This window comes from Amblyraja radiata, chromosome 3, assembly GCF_010909765.2.
Source record: "Amblyraja radiata isolate CabotCenter1 chromosome 3, sAmbRad1.1.pri, whole genome shotgun sequence".
In the NCBI taxonomy this organism is placed as follows: Eukaryota; Metazoa; Chordata; class Chondrichthyes; order Rajiformes; family Rajidae; genus Amblyraja; species Amblyraja radiata.
Genome location: NC_045958.1, coordinates 342,146 through 361,962, shown reverse-complemented (window position 1 = coordinate 361,962; position 19,817 = coordinate 342,146). Strand labels below are relative to the sequence as shown.

The following is a 19,817-nucleotide window of genomic DNA, read 5'->3' as shown; positions in this document are numbered from 1 at the left end:
GTGGAAGCTTATACGATAATGGCATTAAAAGGCTTTTAAATGAGTACATGACAAGGAGTGGAGGGGTACTGGTCACAGGCACGCAGGCAGAGGAAATTAGTTCACCGTGGCATCATTTTGGGCGTAGACATTGTGGCCAAAGAGCCTGTTCTAGTGCTGTCCTGCACCATGTTCTATGTCTCATCCTTCTATTTTCACTGGTGTTTTGTCAAGCTCTCAAATACATACTGCTCTTGGTCAATAACAATTCGTACATGTCCCACGTGTGCTGACGTGTCTCAAAGAGCAGTCTAGACCATCTTAGTCTGCACGGACAAGCTGCGCCAAAGGGCCCATTTCCCCACTGTCATGATGACTCCTGTCTTGTGGCCTCTAGTTTGACATCCTGATTAGCTGACAATATAGGATGATGATAAATATTCTTCAGGTACGTAATGAGAAGACTGAGGGTAGTCTTTTGTTCTCTGCTAAAATCTGAGCTGCATGGCCACAACCTCCATTCTACATTCATTCTGCCGATGCCTTTCAGAACGGGGTACTGATTGGGGATGATCAGCCATGATCATATTGAATGGCAGTGCTGGCTCAAAGGGCCGAATGGCCTACTCCTGCACCTATTTTTTTCTATGTTTCTATATCTGGAACCAAGTGAGAGACAAAGTGTCATTTAATTATGGATTAACATTAGTAATTACATACTGAACATTTTTTTTGTTAAGGGTTTTACAGAGTACTATGCTTACATATCTGTTGTGCTGCTGCAAGTAAGAATTTAATTGTTCCGTTATTGAGACCTATGACAATATAACACTCTTGACTCTTGACAAGCAAGGGGGTAGACCAGTCTGGAATAACCTCAAAATGCTAAAGACAAGTTTCTCTCAGTATCCTGACCAGAGTCCTGTAACATAGTTTCCATTTAATAGTCCTACAGTCAAACAGTGTGGAAACAGGCCCTTCGGCCCAACTTGCCCACATCGGCCAACATGTCCCAGCTACACTAGTCCTACCTATCCCCAAGTCCTATCCATGTGCCTGTCTAATTGTTTCTTAAATGATGGGATAGTCCCAGCCTCAACTCCCTCCTCTGGCAGCTTGTTCCATACACCCCCCCACCCTTTGCGTGAAAAAGTTAGCCCTTGAAAAACCCCGGGCATCCCCTCCATGTAATTCTGGAGAGTCAAAAGAGCACTCGGAACAACAACCGGCTCCTCTCCCTGCCCTGTAGAACGGAGCGGTTCAGGAGATCCTTCACCCCTGCAGCCATTAGATTTTATAATTCGGACCGCTAGGCTGTAGGGGGATGCATTTTGCAATTTTAATTTTTAACTTAATTATTGGTCTTTTAAAGTATTTATTGCTCTCAGGTAGTGTCCACACTGTATTCTATGTATTTTCTGTCTGCGTTCGTTTTGAATCTGTGGGTTTGTTGGTTGGGAGCTTCTGGACATCTGAATTTCCCTGAGGGGATCAATAAAGTATTTATTATTATTATTATTATTATTATTATTATCATTATTATTATTATTATTATTATTATTATTATTATTATTATTATTATTATTATTAGATTCCTATTAAATTGTTTCCCTTCACCTTAAACGCATGTCCTCTGGTTCTCGATTCACCTACTATGGGCATGATTTTATACATCTCTATTAGATCACCCCTCATCCTCCTGCGCTCCATAGAATAGCCTACTCAACCTTTCCCTATAGCTCCGACCCTCCAGTCCTGGTAACATCCTCGAAAATCTTGCCTGTACCCTTTCCAGCTTGACAACATCTTTCCTATACCATGGTGCCCAGAACTGAACTCAATACTCTAAATATGTCTACAACTGCAACATGACCTTCCAACTTTAATACTTATTACTTTGATTGATGAAGGCCAATGTGCCAAAAGCCTTTTTGACCACAAAGAAATAGATAAGAAGGTCAATTATCTGACCTAATTCAGACCATCTGGTGAACTTCATAGACTTCAGCCACGTATTCCAAACAGCCCACAGATTCTGCCTCTTTATTTATTTTTTTTGAAGACCCTATCCCCATCATAATTTTTCTGAAAGGCCAAACCATTTCAAAGAGTTTAGAATAATTCTGATAATTTTCTCCTAGGTGTTTTCAAGAAAGATGGACCGTACAAAATTTTCATTGATGTGAAAGGAATCCCTGACCTTTACATGGTCACAATGGAACCAAGTGGCCTGAAAGTGTCTTCCAATGTCAGCCTGAATTTACTGATTGACTATTTGAAACAATATTCTGCCCAATCACCATCCTACAACGTTATAGCAAGTCACCTGCTGAAAATTGCTAACAGTCCTGTGCGAAATGTAAGTATTGGTTTTGTCAGAGTATATATATTTTCGACAAGGATGCTCGTCCTTTGTAAGTTGGTCACGTACAATAATACAATATACAATACAGTTTTATTCTTCACATTGCACATAAAGTACAAGTGAAATGAATTTGTCAGCAGCGGTACAATGATAAAGAACACACAATACACAATAAAGATTTAACACAAACATCCACCACAGCATTCATCACTGGTGGAAGGCACAGAAATTGGCCAGTCCTCCTCCATTTTCCCCCGTGGTCGGAACCTCAACCCTCCGCAGCCATCGCTGGGGGCGTCCAGATGTGCAGACAAGGTAAAAGTCTAGGTAAGTCCAGAGTCGGCTCTTCCCCACCGGAGACCGCGGCTTTAGGTTAGATTTAAAGTCCCCGCCGCGCCGCAGCCAGAAGCACCGTAGACCGCAGGGCCGGCGGTCGGAGCTCCCCTCCAGGGGTGATGGTAAGTCCATGCCGCGCCCGCGGTAGAAGTAGGCTGCGTGCCGGCCGATGGAGCTTCTTCTTCTCCCGGGTCCCCCCACGAGGGATCCCGGGCTACGGACGCCGCGCCAGCTGGAGCTCGGTAGACCGCGGCTTCAGGCTGCCGGCTGCCACGGGCCAGCGAAACGGAGCGCTCCCCTCCAGCGAGGGCTCACCCGCTCCATGCTGAGAGTCCACGCTGCGCCCGCCGCTGAAGCCCCGGGTGTGTCTCCAGGAAAGGCCGCGCCGATCCTCGTTGTTAGGCCACGGGGGAGGCGACCTGGAAAACGGTTTCCCCATCACCCCCCCCCCCCACACAAGACACACAAAGAAACATTAAAAACACACTTTAAAACATACTCAAAAAATTTAAAAAGTTGGAAAAAAAACCTAACAAGCTGTAGGCACGTCGCCGGCTTGCAGCGCCCCCACCGACATTGAATTAGCAAAGTTACAGAGCAGGAGATTAATTAATGTTTGGAGTATCTTTGGAGCACCAATCTCACGACGATTTAATACATTTTCATGATCTGTTTTCTGCCCAGATTGCATTTGTCAGGCTTATTACGCTGTTTATTTGTTTGTATTTGTCCCTCTCATGCAATCAGAGTTGCCCTGTCGTGGGAGTGCAGCGTAGGTTCACTAAGTTAATTCCCAGGATGGCGGGACTGTCATATGATGAAAGAATGGGTCGACTGGGCTTGTATTCACTGGAATTTAGAAGGATGAGAGGGTATCTTATAGAAACATATACAACTCTTAAGGGATTGGACAGGCTATATGCAGGATAATATGTTCCCGGTGTTGGTGGATTCCAGAACCAGGGGTCACAGTTTAAGAATATGGGGTAGGCCATTTAGGACTGAGATGAGGAAAAACTTTTCCACCCAAAGAGTTGTGAATCTGTGGAATTCTTTAGCCCATCACTGGGTATTTTCATGAGAGAGTTAGATTTAGCTGTTAGAGCTAACGTAATCAAGGGAGATCGGGAGAAAGCAGGAACGATTTTCTATGCTTCTATCTCTGTTGCTTAATACTTGAACCTTCTGCTTTTTCTGTCCGTTATATTGCATATGTCTTGTTCTTCGCTTGTCACCTAACCTTATTTATAGCTGCCTATTCAGCACTTTCCTCTTTTCTGGCCTGTCCAATGATTTCAAGCACACACAAAGCCAATTTCATATTGTTTACCATATATATTAATGATTTGGAAGAGGGAATTAGGAGCAACATTAGCAAGTTTGCGGATGACACAAAGCTGGGTGGCAATGTGAACTGTGAAGAGGATGTTAGGAGGTTGCAGGGTGACCTGGACAGGTTGAGTGAGTGGGCAGATGCATGGCAGATGCAGGATAATATAGATACATGTGAGGTTATCCACTTTGGTTGCAAAAACAAGGGGGCAGATTATTATCTCAATGGGGTTAGGTTAGGTAAGGGGGAGGTGCAGCGAGATCTGGGCGTCCTTGTACACCAGTCACTGAAAGTTGGCTTACAGGTACATAGAAACATAGAAACATAGAAATTAGGTGCAGGAGTAGGCCATTCGGCCCTTCGAGCCTGCACCGCCATTCAATATGATCATGGCTGATCATCCAACTCAGTATCCCGTACCTGCCTTCTCTCCATACCCTCTGATCCCCTTAGCCACAAGGGCCACATCTAACTCCCTCTTAAATATAGCCAATGAACTGGCCTCGACTACCCTCTGTGGCAGGGAGTTCCAGAGATTCACCACTCTCTGTGTGAAAAAAGTTCTTCTCATCTCGGTTTTAAAGGATTTCCCCCTTATCCTTAAGCTGTGACCCCTTGTCCTGGACTTCCCCAACATCGGGAGCAATCTTCCTGCATCTAGCCTGTCCAACCCCTTAAGAATTTTGTAAGTTTCTATAAGATCCCCTCTCAATCTCCTAAATTCTAGAGAGTATAAACCAAGTCTATCCAGTCTTTCTTCATAAGACAGTCCTGACATCCCAGGAATCAGTCTGGTGAACCTTCTCTGCACTCCCTCTATGGCAATAATGTCCTTCCTCAGATTTGGAGACCAAAACTGTACGCAATACTCCAGGTGTGGTCTCACCAAGACCCTGTACAACTGCAGTAGAACCTCCCTGCTCCTATACTCAAATCCTTTTGCTATGAAAGCTAACATACCATTCGCTTTCTTCACTGCCTGCTGCACCTGCATGCCCACTTTCAATGACTGGTGTACCATGACACCCAGGTCTCGCTGCATCTCCCCTTTTCCTAGTCGGCCACCATTTAGATAATAGTACAGCAGGCAGTGAAGAAAGCTAATGGAATGTTGGCCTTCATAACAAGAGGATTTCAGTATAGGCGTAGAGAGGTTCTTCTGCAGTTGTATAGGGCTCTGGTGAGACCACATCTGGAGTATTGTGTACAGTTTTGGTCTCCTAATTTGAGGAAGGACATCCTTGTGATTGAGGCAGTGCAGCGTAGGTTCACGAGATTGACCCCTGGGATGGCGGGACTGTCATATGAGGAAAGATTGAAAAGACTAGGCTTGTATTCACTGGAGTTTAGAAGGATGTTATATAGAAACATATAAAATTATAAAAGGACTGGACAAGCTAGATGCAGGAAAAATGTTCCCAATGTTGGGCTAGTCCAGAACCATGGGCCACAGTCTTAGAATAAAGGGGAGGCATTTAAGTCTGTGGTGAGAAAAAACGTTTTCACCCAGAGAGTTGTGAATTTATGGAATTCCCTGCCACAGAGGGCAGTGGAGGCCAAATCACTGGATGGATTTAAGAGAGAGTTAGATAGAGCTCTAGTGGCTAGTGGAATCGAGGGATATGGGGAGAAGGCAGGCACGGGTTATTGATTGGGGACGATCAGCCATGATCACAATGAATGGCGGTGCTGGCTTATAGGGCCGAATGGCCTCCTCCTGCACCTATTTTCTATGTTTCTATCGAGAACATGTTTCCTGCATCTAGCGTGTTAAATCCTTTAATAATTTTATGTTTCCATAAGAGCCCCTCTCATCCCCTCTCATCCAGTTAATACAAGCCCAATCGTTTCATTCTTTCATCATATGACAGTCCCGCAATTAACCTCGTTAACCTTTTAACTTACAAATCCTAGAAATTGGAAATTTCTATATTGAAAAATTGAAAATAAAAGAGATCCTGAAAAAAATCTTATTGGTAAGTCAGGCATCTTTGGGAAAAGTAAGTTATTGTTTCAGGTCGAAAAACTTTAATCTTTCAAGTAAATGATTTGAAACAGAGTATGGTTTAGCAACTAATCATCAAATCGTACTGGTTGCTCAACATTTGTGCATCATTCAGACAACTAAAGATAAATTCAAAATTAGTTATTTACTCTTGGATGTCTCCTTATCCAACTCCTTGCAAATTCCAAGCTTGTATCAAAAGGTGAACGGTGTTTCTTTTTTGTCAGTATGATTAGACAATAGACAATAGGTGCAGGAGGAGGCCATTCGGCCCTTCAAGCCAGCACCGCCATTCAATGTGATCATGGCTGATCATCCCCAATCAGTACCCCGTTCCTGCCTTCTCCCCATATCCCCAGACTCCACTATTTTTAAGAGCCTTATCTAGCTCTACCTTGAAAGTATCCAGAAAACCAGCCTCCACCGCCCTCTGAGGCAGAGAATTCCACAGACTCACCACCATCTGGGTGGAAAAGACTATTGAGACTAAATGTTCAATTTTTCTTGGTTGCAATGTCCAATTTCTCCTTGCATGTGCCACAGTTCAGATTTTTTTTCACGTTTTTATTTTCTTCAACTCTGAATGCGTGATCATTTTCTGATCTATTTGGAATCAAGATGACATTGTCTAGCTGCAGATGCTGGTTTAAACTGAAGATAGACCCAAAAAGCTGGAGTAACTCAGCGGGACAGGCAACATCTCTGGAGAGAAGGAATGGATGACGTTTCAGGAGGATCTGAAGAAGGGTCTCGACCCGAAACACCAACGAAGAAAGATTCTAAGGGGAGTAGGAGGCAACCGTGGCTGACAGAAGTTAGGGATAGAATAAAACTAAAAGAAAAGATGTATGACACAGCAAAGAGTAGCCGGAAGCCAGAGGTTTGGGAAACTTTCATAGGACAACAGAAAGAAACAAAACGGGCAATACGGGCTGAAAAGATGAAGTACGGAGGGAAGTTGGCCAGGAATATAAAGAAGGACAGTAAAAGCTTCTTTAGATATGTTAAGGGAAAAAGAGTAACAAAGTCAAATGTGGGTCCCTTGAAGGCAGACACGGGTGAAATTATTATGGGCAACAAGGAAATAGCAGAAGAGTTGAATAGATACTTCGGATCTGCCTTCACTAAGGAAGACACAAATCTCCCAGGTGTACTGGAGGACAGAGGATCTAAGGGGGTAGAGGAACTGAAAGAAAATTTCATTAGGCGAGAAATAGTATTGGGTAGGCTAATGGGACTGAAGGATGATAAATCCCCTGGGCCTGATGGTCTGCATCCCAGGGTCCTCAGGGAGGTGGCTCTAGAAATAGTGGACGCATTGGTGATCATTTTCCAATGTTCAATAGATTCAGGATCAGTTCCTGTGGATTGGAGGATAGCTAATGTTATCCCACTTTTCAAGAAAGGAGCGAGAGAGAAAACGGGGAATTACAGACCAGTTAGCCTGACTTCGGTGGTGGGAAATATGCTGGAGTCCATTATTAAAGAGGTAATAATGGGGCATTTGGATAGCAGTAAAAGGATTAGTCCAAGTCAATATGGATTTATGAAAGGGAAATCATGCTTGACTAATCTTCTGGAATTTTTTGAGGATGTGACAAGTAAAATGGATGAAGGGGTGCCAGTGGATGTAGTGTATCTAGACTTTCAGAAAGCCTTTGATAAGGTCCCGCACGGGAGACTGGTGACTAAAATTAGAGCACATGGTATTGGGGGTAGGGTGTTGACATGGATGGAAAATTGGTTGGCAGACCAGAAGCAAAGAGTAGGAGTGAACGGGTCCTTTTCAGAATGGCAGGCAGTGGCGAGTGGTGTGCTGCAAGGCTCGGTGTTGGGGCCGCAACTATTTAGCATATATATTAGTGATTTGGAAGAGGGAATTAGGAGCAACACTAGCAAGTATGCGGATGACACAAAGCTGGGTGGCAATGTGAACTGTGAAGAGGATGTTAGGAGGTTGCAGGGTGACCTGGACAGGTTGAGTGAGTGGGCAGATGCGTGGCAGATGCAGTATAATATAGATAAATGTGAGGTTATCCACTTTGGCGGCAAAAACAGGGGGGCAGATTATTATCTCAATGGGGTTAGGTTAGGTAAGGGGGAGGTGCAGCGAGACCTGGGCGTCCTTGTACACCGGTCACTGAAAGTTGGCTTACAGGTACAGCAGGCAGTGAAGAAAGCTAATGGAATGTTGGCCTTCATAACAAGAGGATTTCAGTATAGGTTCTTCTGCAGTTGTATAGAGCTCTGGTGAGACCACATCTGGAGTATTGTGTACAGTTTTGGTCTCCTAATTTGAGGAAGGACATCCTTGTGATTGAGGCAGTGCAGCGTAGGTTCACGAGATTGATCCCTGGGATGGCGGGACTGTCATATGAGGAAAGATTGAAAAGATTAGGCTTGTATTCACTGGCGTTTAGAAGGATGAGGGGGTATCTTATAGAAACATATAAAATTATAAAAGGACTGGACAAGCTAGATGCAGGGAAAATGTTCCCAATGTTGGGCGAGTCCAGAACCAGGGGCCACAGTCTTAGAATAAAGGGGAGGCCATTTAAGACTGAGGTGAGAAAAAACGTTTTCACCCAGAGAGTTGTGAATTTATGGAATTCCCTGCCACAGAGGGCAGTGGAGGCCAGGTCACTGGATGGATTTACGAGAGAGGTAGATAGATAGAGCTCTAGGGGCTAGTGGAGTCAAGGGATATGGGGAGAAGGCAGGCACGGGTTATTGATAGGGGACGATCAGCCATGATCACAATGAATGGCGGTGCTGGCTCGAAGGGCCAAATGGCCTCCTCCTGCACCTATTTTCTATGTTTCTATGCCACCCATTCCTTCTTTCCAGAGATGCTGCTTGTCCCGCGGAGTTACTCCAGCTTTTTGTGTCTATCTTTTTATCTAGCTGATGAATGGGTGGACACACCTAAACTTTACATATATTTCCTTTTTGTTTTGGACTGAATTTGCCACATCTCTTGTCATCCAAGATACCCAAACCTTGCCATCCATTTCTCTCTTCCTCACAGGAATATGTTGATACTAATTCTGACCAACCGGCCTTTAAATGACACCCCCATCTCAGAATGTGTGGAAAGGAATTGTAACTGCTGTTTTATACCGAAGATAGGCACAAAGTGCGGGAGTAACTCAGTGGGACACTCAGCATCTCTGGAGAAAAAGGATGGGTGACGTTTTGGGTCAAAACTCTTCTTCAGATTTTGAAGTGTTGAGTGTGAAGAAGGGTCCCGACCCAGAATGTTACCCATGCTGCCTGACCCGTTGAGTTACTCCAGCACTTTTTGTCTATCTTCCCACATCTCAAATGTGGACTTGCTTATCTCAGAATAAAAGGATGGACTTTCAGAATGGAGATGAAGAGGTATTTCTTTAGTCAGAGGTTGGTGTATCTGTGGAATTAATTGCTACAGAAGGTTGTGGAAGCCAAGTTAATAGATATTTTTAAGGTGGAGATTGATAGGTTCTGGTACGGGTGTCAGGAGTTATGGGGAGAAGGCAGGAGAATGGGGTTGAGAGGGAGCGATAGATCAGTCATGATTGAATGGCGGAGTAGACTTGATGGGCCGAATGGCCTAATTCTGTTCCTACCACTAATGAATTTGCCCAATAATAGCTGTTCCCAATCTACTCTCCTCAGTTCCTGCTAATAGTGTTGCAATTGGCCCTCACCCAATGCACATTATAATTGTTAGTTCATACTTTGCAATCCTTTGGATTTCTTAATAGTTAGAAAATATTTTTCTTTATTTCTGCATTTTATCTCTGTAGAAAAAAACTGTCTATTGTTCTGAAGTTCTTAATCTTAATTTATTTTTCCTTCTGCTTTAAATGCAGTCACAAAAGTGAATAGGTTCATTTTTTTCTCTTTAAAACTAGAATTACAAAAAAATCTATTGGTTTTTACCAATTGGCCAAACATTTCTTAAAGCAATGTTGACTATGAAATCTAATGTAGGAAATAATCCACCCAATGTGATTTAGTTTGGTTTAGAGATATAGCGCGGAAACAGGTTCTTTGGCCCACCGAGTCCCGCCGGGGCAACCTAAAAGTCGTGCCATTTTCCCAGCTTGGCAAGCACCCGAGACACCTATCGTTCATCTCTGAGCAGGCCCCCCTCTCTCTATCTCTCTCTGTCATTCTCCGTCTCCGCCCGTGATCCGTGTCTGGGCCGCCTGTTCTCCTCTCACCGCCCGCTCCTCATCCGCCGGCACGGCCAGCCACCTTGCACATGCGCACTGCCACGGCCTGCACATCCTCCCCTGCACATGCGCGCAACCACGGCCAGCACATCATGTATGTGTGTGTGTGTGTGTGTGTATATAACACACACACACACACACACACACACACACACACACACACACACACACACACACACACACACACACACACACACACACACACACACACACACTGGGATTAATAAAGTTCTCTTGTTTAGTATCGTGTGTGTAGGAAAGAACTGTAGATGCTGGTTTAAACTGAGGATAGACACGAAAAGCTGGAGTAACTCAACTGGTCAGACAGAATCTCTGGACAAAAGGAAAATATTACATATTGGGTTGGGTCTGAAATAGGCTCCGGCACACCTTTGGAATGTGGAAGGAAACAAGGGCACCCGGAGAAAACCTATGCGATCAAAGGGAAAAAGAGCAAACTCCATACAGACAACACCCATATTCAGGATCAATTCCGGGACTCTGGCACTTTTTGGCAGCAACTTTATGGCCAATGTACTGCCCCATAGTCTTGAACTGAATTAAAACCTACAGTAGCTGTAAAGGGGGACATAGCGTCACTTAGGGATTTAAGACTGAAAATGGATAGTTTCTTTTTTTTTAGCAACCAAAGTTATCAACGTATAATTTTTTTGTGTGTTGGCACAGCTGGTAAACTTGCTGCCTCACATTCCAGAGATCGGTGTTCGATCCTGTTCTTGGGCACTGTGTTGAATTTACACATTCTCCCTGCAAGCGTGTGCGTTTCCTTCCACATCCCAAAGACACATTGGCTTTGTAGGTTAACTTGTCTCTGTAAAATTGACCCTAATGTGTAGGGAGTGGGTGAGGAAAGTGGGATACAGAACTTGTGTGAATGGGTAGACAAAAACGCTGGAGAAACTCAGCGGGGGAGGCAGCATCTATGGAGCGAAGGAAATAGGCGACATTTCAGGTCGAGACCCTTCTTCAGACTGATGTGAGGGTGGGGGAGGAGGCGGGAAGAAGAAAGGTAGAGGCGGAGACAGTGGGCTGAGGGAGAGCGGGGAAAGGAGGGACTACCTGAAATTGGAGAAGACAATGTTCATACCGCTGGGGTGTAAACTTCCCAAGCGAAATATGAGGTGCTGCTTCTCCAATTTACGGTAGGCCTCACTCTAGCCATGGAGGAGGCCCAGGACAGAAGGGTCGGATTCGGAATGGGAGGAGGAGTTGAAGTGCTGAGCCACAGGAAGATCAGGTTGGTTATTGCGAACTGAGTGGAGGTGTTGTGCGAAGCGATCGCCAAGCCTGTGTTTGGTCTCACCGAGGTTGATCATACGCTGAATAATCCAACCACATTTTTGTTTGGAAGTGGAAAGAAATAATAAAAATTGCAATAATTGCAATGTGTAACAAGAGTTAAGATACTGTATTATAATTTTGCTGCATGTCATTGTGATATATATCATGTCTTGATTGGTGAATATGTTTAGTTTGTGACTTTATTTGAAGCAGAAATAATATGTGAATGCTTCATTGAGCATAATTCCGACTGGTAACTACGCACTTCGACCGAGCACATTATCGCACGCGTCATGCAAGCCATCTTAAATGACCACCTAAACTGTAATTTGGCAACCTAAAAAGCTGCCTAGGTTGCCCGGCTGGCAACAGGGGAAAAAAGTTAAGTGCGAGCCCTGGGGTCAGACAGCATTTCTGGAGAAAAGGAATGGGTGACATTTTACCTAATGTTCATCAGATTCGAAGAAAGGGAAACAAAAGATATAGATGTTGATGTCGAGAGATAGAGAACAATCAAATGAAAAACATGCAAAAAAATAATGATGATAAAGGAAACAGGCCATTGTTAGCTATGGGCTAAGTGAAAATGATTTACAGACAATGAGACGCAACAAGACGACTTTGATGCTACTACGATGACTTGGGTGGCGGAGGGACGGAGAGGGAGGGGATGCAAGGGTTACTTGAAGAAGTTAGAGGAATCAATATACATACCACTGGGTTGTATGTTACACCTGCAAAATATGAGGTGCTGTTCCTCCAATTTGTGTTTGGGAGGCCAAACCTTTCTTGAGGCAATGTTGGCTATGAAATCTATTGGAGCATATAATTCACCTAACATGATTTACTCCAACCAATTAAAATAATGATTTACTCTAACCAATTAAAATAATGAATTTAAACTGGCATTTTTAAAAATTCGAACTTGCACTTGAACTTTAGATTCCAAGTGTACGTGATGCTGGAAGTGATCTGAAACTATCAGCGTTATTCTGAGAACTCTATAGACAAACGTATGACACTTTTTATTGTTTCACCTAACTAGGCCGGTGGATGGGCTGGAAACTTGATGATGAGATGGCAGCACCGTGAGTTTGTGTCTGACGTATTTGTGGTCTTTGAAGCTGCCGGTGCCAGAGTGACTGTCTCAGATGTTTCTGATGTGAACACTTATAATTTAGTGGATTTTCTCAATGTCAACATGCAAGGAAAGGTGAGTTTCTGTGGCCTATCTGCCAACATTTGTTCCCATTGTAACTTCAGTTATATCACCATTTTAAATGATAGGCAAACACTTTGAAAGCTCTGGATAGGGAGAGGTTGAGTAGGCTTGGCCTTAAGCGTAGGTTTACAAGGTTAATTCCAGGGATGGCGGGACTGTCATATGCTGAGAGAATGGAGCGGCTGGGCTTGTATACTCTGGAGTTTAGAAGGATGAGAGGGAATTTCATTGAAACAAATAAGATTATTAAGGGTTTGGACACGTTAGAGGCAGGAAATATGTTCCCGATGTTGGGGGAGTCCAGAACCAGGGGCCACAGTTTAAGAATAAGGGGTAAGCCATTTATAATAGAGACGAGGACACACTTTTTCTCACAGAGAGCGGTGAGTCTGGAATTCTCTGCCTCAGAGGGCAGTGGAAGCAGGTTCTCTGGATACTTTCAAGAGAGAGCTAGATTGGGCTCTTGGAGATAGTGGAGTCAGGGGATTATGGGGAGAAGGCAGGAACGGGGTACTGATTGGGGATGATCAGCCATGATCACATTGAATGGTGGTGCTGGCTCGAGGGACTGAATGGCCTAATCCTGCACCTATTATCTATTCCTTTGAGCACAGTAGAATGTGGGGGTGATCTTATAGAGGTGTATAAAATCATAAGAGGAATAGATTGGATAAATGCATCAAATCTCTTGCCTAGAGTAGTTGAATTGAGGACCGGAAGACAAAGGTTTAAGGTTCTAGAATTAGGGTTTATTTAGGCAGCTTCTGAATAAAGTTATGTAGAGCTACTAGTCAGAATATTTTTGATGATATAATGATATGATATAATATTGCCAATGGAAATGATTGAAGCAAATACAATTCTAACATTTCATACAAAATCATGAGAGGAATAGATCAGGTAGATGCACAGTCTCTTGCCCAGTGTAGGGGAATCGAGGGCCAGAGGACATAGGTTCAAGTTGAAGGGGAAAAGATTTAATAGGAATCTGAGGGGTAACATTTTCACACAAAGGTGGTGGGTGCATGGAACAAGCTGCCAGAGGAGGTAGTTGAGGCTTGCACAATCGCAACATTTAAGAAACAGTTGGACAGGTACATGGATAGGACAGGTTTGGACGGATATGGACCAAGCACAGGCAAGGGAGACTGGTGTAGCTGGGACATTGTTGGCCGGTGTGGGCAATTTGGGCCGAAGGGCCTGTTTCCACACTGTATCACTATGACTCTATTTAAATACTTTTCCAAAAGTTGATTAATATCATTCTCTATATTAATCTTAATCCCCTTGCTTGTGATATCTATTGAATGCTTGCAATTTGTCAGCAATACAGAAAATCTGTCTGAGAAAGTTTACTTGCGCAGTTTCAGTTTTGAAATATTTAAATGTTTATTCATTCTTTCACATTCCTGTTGCAATATATCAATACAATACAATAATACTTTATTAACCAAGTATGTTTTGCAACATACGAGGAATTTCATTTGCCAAGTCAGTCATACAAATAAAAATCAACAAAACACACAAAATGCATTTTACCATAAACATCCACCACAGTGACCCCTCCACATTCCTCACTGTGATGGACGGCGGAAAAATGTTCAATCTCTCCCGTTATTTGTTCTCCCGCTGTCGGGGGCCTCAAGACTTCTGTTGACGGGACGATCTTGACTCCCGAAGCCGGCGGCGTTTGGGCCCTCGCGTCGGGGCGATCAAGCTCCTGCATCGGGGGGGGATGTCAGCTCCCCCGCGCTCTGACCCCGGATCGGGGCTGGTCAAACCTTCTGCTTCGTTGGAGCTTCCCGACATCTACGGCCTCTCCGGAGACTGCGACCTCTCGATGTAAGGCCCGCAGGCTGCGGTTGGAGCGATCCCAGGCAAGGGATCGACTCTGATGTTTAAGTCCAAGCCCCGCGGTGGGGCTCAAAATCAGTCTGAGCGGGCCTCCAGCTCAACGATGTTAGGCCGCAGAGCAAAAAGTTGCCCCCTCTCTCTCCCTCCACATTAAACAAACCGGAGAACACTTATACAAACTTTATAAACACACTAAAAGGAACAAAAAAACAAAAAAACAGATAGACAGTTGGCGGGGCTGCCAATCATGTGGCGCCCCTGGTGGTATAATTTAGATACATCCTTTAGATATATTATATAGTATAGAGGTGATTATTGACTCGAGAGATAAAGAAAGTTTCTAACCTGTTTTGTTTATTCCATTAAGTTTCTCTTAAGCGTGGAGATTCCAAAGCTGTTCAAGGGAGAGTCGATGAGATCGTATAAGGTTATGCCGCGAAATCAGGTAAAGAGAATTTCAATTATTTTAATTTTATAGCAGCATTGTTTTTGCTGCGTGAATCAAGTAAACCGGTAAATGCAAATTAAGAAAACCTTAAGGGGCTGTCCCACTGCGGCGACCTAATCCGCGGGTTCTGGCGAGTTTGCCCTCGACTCATACTCGCAGCATGGTCGACACGAGGTCCTAGAAGGTCTTTGTAACTCTCCTTCATGCTCGAGAGTAGTCCCCGCGTACTCGAGGCCTCAGCTAGGTCGCGCCGTATTTTTCAACATGTTGAAAAGTGCCCGCGAGTAAAAAAAAAGGTCACCATGGAAAAAATCGATACTTTTTTTACTCGTAGGTTTAGTCTAAGTAGGTCGTAGTAGGTCATCACGTTAGTCGTAGGTAATCGAGGGTAGTCGAAGGTAGTCGTAGATAGTCTTCAACATAGTCGAAGGGGGGTCGAAGGAGGTCGTCTCCACTCTCCACTATTCGGTGTCCAATGTTCCCGAAGCTAGTCGAAGCTGGTCTTCAACATAGTCGAGGGAGGTTGAAGGAGGTCTTCTACATAGTCGAAGGAGGTCTTCAACGTGACATCTTTTCAAACTCTTCTAAACTCACCAATTAGGTCGCCGCAGTGGGACAGGCCCTTAACTTGAATGAGATAAGAAAAAAATCAGTGCAACTGCCATGCTTTGAAGTTTGGAAAAGTGCAAGATTGTCTGTTTTGGAGCCCATAACAGAAAATAAAGTATTTATTAAATGGCAAGAGGCCCTAGGTGTGCTTGCGCACAAGTTACTGATGATCAGAGACACAATATATTGAAGTAACTCAGCGGTTCAGGCAACACGTCTGGAGAAAATGGATAGGTGATGTTTTGGGTCGGGACACTTGTACAGGCTGATTGCAATAGTACTATCAGCTTTCCAAATGTCTATACTTAAACATTTTAAAAATAATTAAAAAATACTTTAAACATTTTTGATAATCAGTTAAATTGTATTAAAATAATTTAAAAAGGTGAATATTTTGAAAAAATACTTTGGAAAAATTAATTGAAATATTGAGATGTATAATAAAGGAGAAAATGGCTCTTATCAGAATATCTTCCTGGTGAGTTTATAATTTTGTGTGTTGGCAATGTACAGCCACAGATTTACAAGCACAACTGATTTACCACAGTCCACAGCTGTAGTCAGTATGATTTGGCCCGCCATGTGCGCTGAAGAAGTGACAAGCATTGAATTTGGCTTATCACCATCTACTCAGGTATTTAGGGATGATCCATAAATACAACACAAAAATGGATGTAATGTTGAGGCTCTATAAGGTGCTGGTCAGGCCGCATTTGGAATATTGTGAGCAATTTTTGACACCATATCTAAGGAAGGATGTGTTGGCCCTGGGGAGGGTCCAGAGGAGGTTTACAAGAATGATCCCAGGAATGAGTAGATTAACATATGATGAGCGTTTGACGGCACTGGGCCTGTACTCGCTGGAGTTTAGAAGAATGAGGAGGGACCTCATTGAAACATACAGAATAGTGAAAGGCTTGGATAGAGTGGATGTAGAGAGGATGTTTCCACTAGTGGGAGAGTCTAGGACTAGAGGTCATAGCCTCAGAATTCAAGGACGTTTCTTTAAGAAGGAGATGAGGAGGAGTTTGTTTAGTCAGGGGGCGGTGAATCTGTGGAATTTTTTGCCACAGAAGGCTGTGGAGGCCACAAGTCAATGGATATTTTTAAGGCAGAGATAGATAGATTCTTGATTAGTATGGGTGTCAAGGGTTATGAGAAGAAGGCAAGAGAATGGGGTTAGGAGGGAGAGATAGATCGGCCATGATTGAATGGCAGAGTAGACTTGATGGGCCAAATGGCCTAATTCTGTCCCCAATCACTTTTGTCCTTTTGATAAATATACCTACATCGCATTCCAAGCTTTTGATGAATTGTTTTAAAAAACATAAAATGCATTTAGTTTTTCATAGTTTTTGAATGTCAGAGTCATTCAGCATTTTCATAGGACTTGCATTCAGATGGCTCTGCATAGATGCTCATTGTTGGTTGCATTGTTATAATGGTTATTAAATAATTGAATTTTTGATGGTTATATTTATTTGTATGCATTACAATTACAGGCCTGTTAAGCTGCTGCAAGTGAATTTATTTGTCATGTTTTTGATATACATGAAGAATTAAACATTCTTGACTCTTGATCAGGTCAGAGCAAACCTTGCTAAAGAACTTCCTACTCTCCAATTCCTTACTGTCTCGCCATCCTAATTGTCTCAGATCAAAGCCAAAAGGGTGCTTTGAACAATTGACACCATACATTTCCTTGGATTTTTAAACAAGTGGGAGTACTCTTACTCAACGGGTAAGGCTTACAATTAAATTAGGAAGGTTTTGCGATGCTGAAGACAAAATAGTTTAAAATAAAGTTATTTTAAATTGAGAGATAAAGCGTGGAACGAGGCCCTTCTGCCCATCGATTCCATGCCGACCAACAATCGTTTCACTAGTTCTATCCCAGACTCGAGGGACAATTTTACAGAAGCCAATTAACCTACAAACCTGCACATCTTTGGGATGTGGGTGAAACTGGAGCACCCATAAAAACCCCACACTGTCACAGGGAGAACGTGCAAACCGTACAGACAAGACCCCCTAGTCGGGATGGAACCCGGGTCTCCGGCACTGTAACGCAACAATTCTACTGCTGCGCCATTATGCTACTCTAATATTTTAATGAAAAGTTATTTTTCAAAGCAATTCTTCTCTTCAACATGGAGTGTGATGTTGACATTCATCATTAAAATGGGTTTGTATTTGATTCTAAGGACCTGAGTCAAGTGTGTATTTACAGTGCTCTCCATAATGTTTGGGACAAAGGCCCGTCATTTATTTATTTGCCTTTGTACTCCACAATTTGAGATTTGTAACAGAAAATATCACATGTGGTTAAAGTGCACATTGTCAGATTTTATTAAAGTGTATTTTTATACATTTTGGTTTCACCATGTAGAAATTACCCATAATGTTTGGGACACATGGCTTCACAGGTGTTTGTAATTGCTCAGGTGTGTTTAATTGCCTCCTTAACACAGGTATAAGAGAGCTGTCAGCACCTAGTCATTCCTCCAATCTTTCCATCACCTTTGGAAACTTTTATTACTGTTTATCAACATGAGGACAAAAGTTGTGCCAATGAAAGTCAAAGAAGCCATTATGAGACCGAGAAACAAGAATAAAACTGTTAAAGACATCAGCCAAACCTTATGCTTACCAAAATCAACTGTTTAAGAAGAAAGAGAGCACTGGTGAGTTTACTAATCACAAAGGGACTGGCAGGCCAAGGAAGACCTCCACAGCTGAAGACAGGAGCATTCTCTCTATAATAAAGAAAAATCCTCAAACACCTGTCTGACATCAGAAATACTCTTCATGAGTCAGGTATGGATTTGTTAATGACCACTGTCCACAGAAGACTTCATGAACAGAAATACAGAGGCTACACTGCAAGATGCAGACCACTGGTTAGCCGCAAAAATAGGATGTCCGGGTTACAGTTTGCCAAGAAGTACTTAAAAGAGCAACCACAGTTCTGGAAAAAGTTCTTGTGGACAGATGAGACAAAGATTAACATATCAGAGTGATGGCAAGAGCAAAGTATAGAGGAGAGATGAACTGACCAAGATTCAAAGCAGACCACCTCATCTGTGAAACACGGTGGTGGGGGTGTTATAACATATAACCATATAACAATTACAGCACGGAAACAGGCCAACACTACAAGACTGTTTCGAAACCACACAGTGGGCCATTTTCAGAGAGGCAGCAACAGATGACAGTGGCATCAACCTCCAAGAATATACAGAGTCCGTCATCGGATACATCAATAAATGCATTGATGATGTAACGGTGGTCAAAACCGTTAGGAGGCGTGCCAATCAGAAACCTTGGCTAACTGGGGAAGTGTGTTCCCTACTGAGAATCCGGAATGCTGCATTCAAATCTGGGGACAACGCAGCATACAAACTGGCAAGGAGTAACATATCCCGGGGGATCAGGGAAGCGAAGAGGCTGTATGGACAAAAACTTAATAGCCACTTCGAAAATGACAAAGACACACGTCGCTTGTGGCAGGGATTTCATACCATCACTGACTACAAGCCCCCCCCGCTGCGGATATGCCAAAACGACCCCTCTCTACCAGATGAACTGAACGAGTTCTACGCACGGTTTGAGGTTAAAAACAGCACCCAGACACGTGCACTACTGCCATCTCCCAGTGACCAGTCGCTTAGGCTGTCCGCAGCCGGAGTTAAAAAGGCCTTTGCCAGCATCAATCCACGCAACGCTGCAGGGCCGGACAACATTCCTGGATGCGTTTTAAGAGACTGCGCCGAGCAACTGAAAGATGTCTTCACAGACATTTTTAACATCTCACTCAGCCAGGCAGTAGTGCCCAACTGTCTTAAGAGTGCCACCATCGTCCCTGTCCCAAAGAAACCAAACCCAGCCTGCCATAATGACTTTCGACCAGTGGCTCTAACACCCATAGCAATGAAGTGTTTTGAGCGACTGGTTATGCAGCACATCAAAAAGAGTCTACCTGCCGACCTAGACCCACTGCAGTTCGCCTACAGAGCTAACCGATCCACAGAGGACGCAGTCTCAACAACACTGAACCTCGTACTGTCACACCTTGATCGGAAAAATACTTATGCCAGGATCCTCTTCATAGACTTCAGCTCTGCTTTTAACACAATCATTCCGC

The 19,817-nt window shown here is 43.6% G+C and overlaps 1 protein-coding gene across 1 annotated transcript in view; it reads left to right on the top strand.

The window, feature by feature from the left end:
• LOC116970746 (xanthine dehydrogenase/oxidase-like) overlaps positions 1 to 19,817 on the top strand; it is a 110,658-nt gene that overhangs the window by 22,875 nt on the left and 67,966 nt on the right. The window contains exons 7-9 of the mRNA XM_033017220.1: positions 2,121 to 2,338; positions 12,586 to 12,753; positions 14,984 to 15,061. Of these exons, the coding sequence (XP_032873111.1) occupies positions 2,121 to 2,338; positions 12,586 to 12,753; positions 14,984 to 15,061 (464 nt within the window). The remainder of the gene's footprint in view (positions 1 to 2,120; positions 2,339 to 12,585; positions 12,754 to 14,983; positions 15,062 to 19,817) is intronic.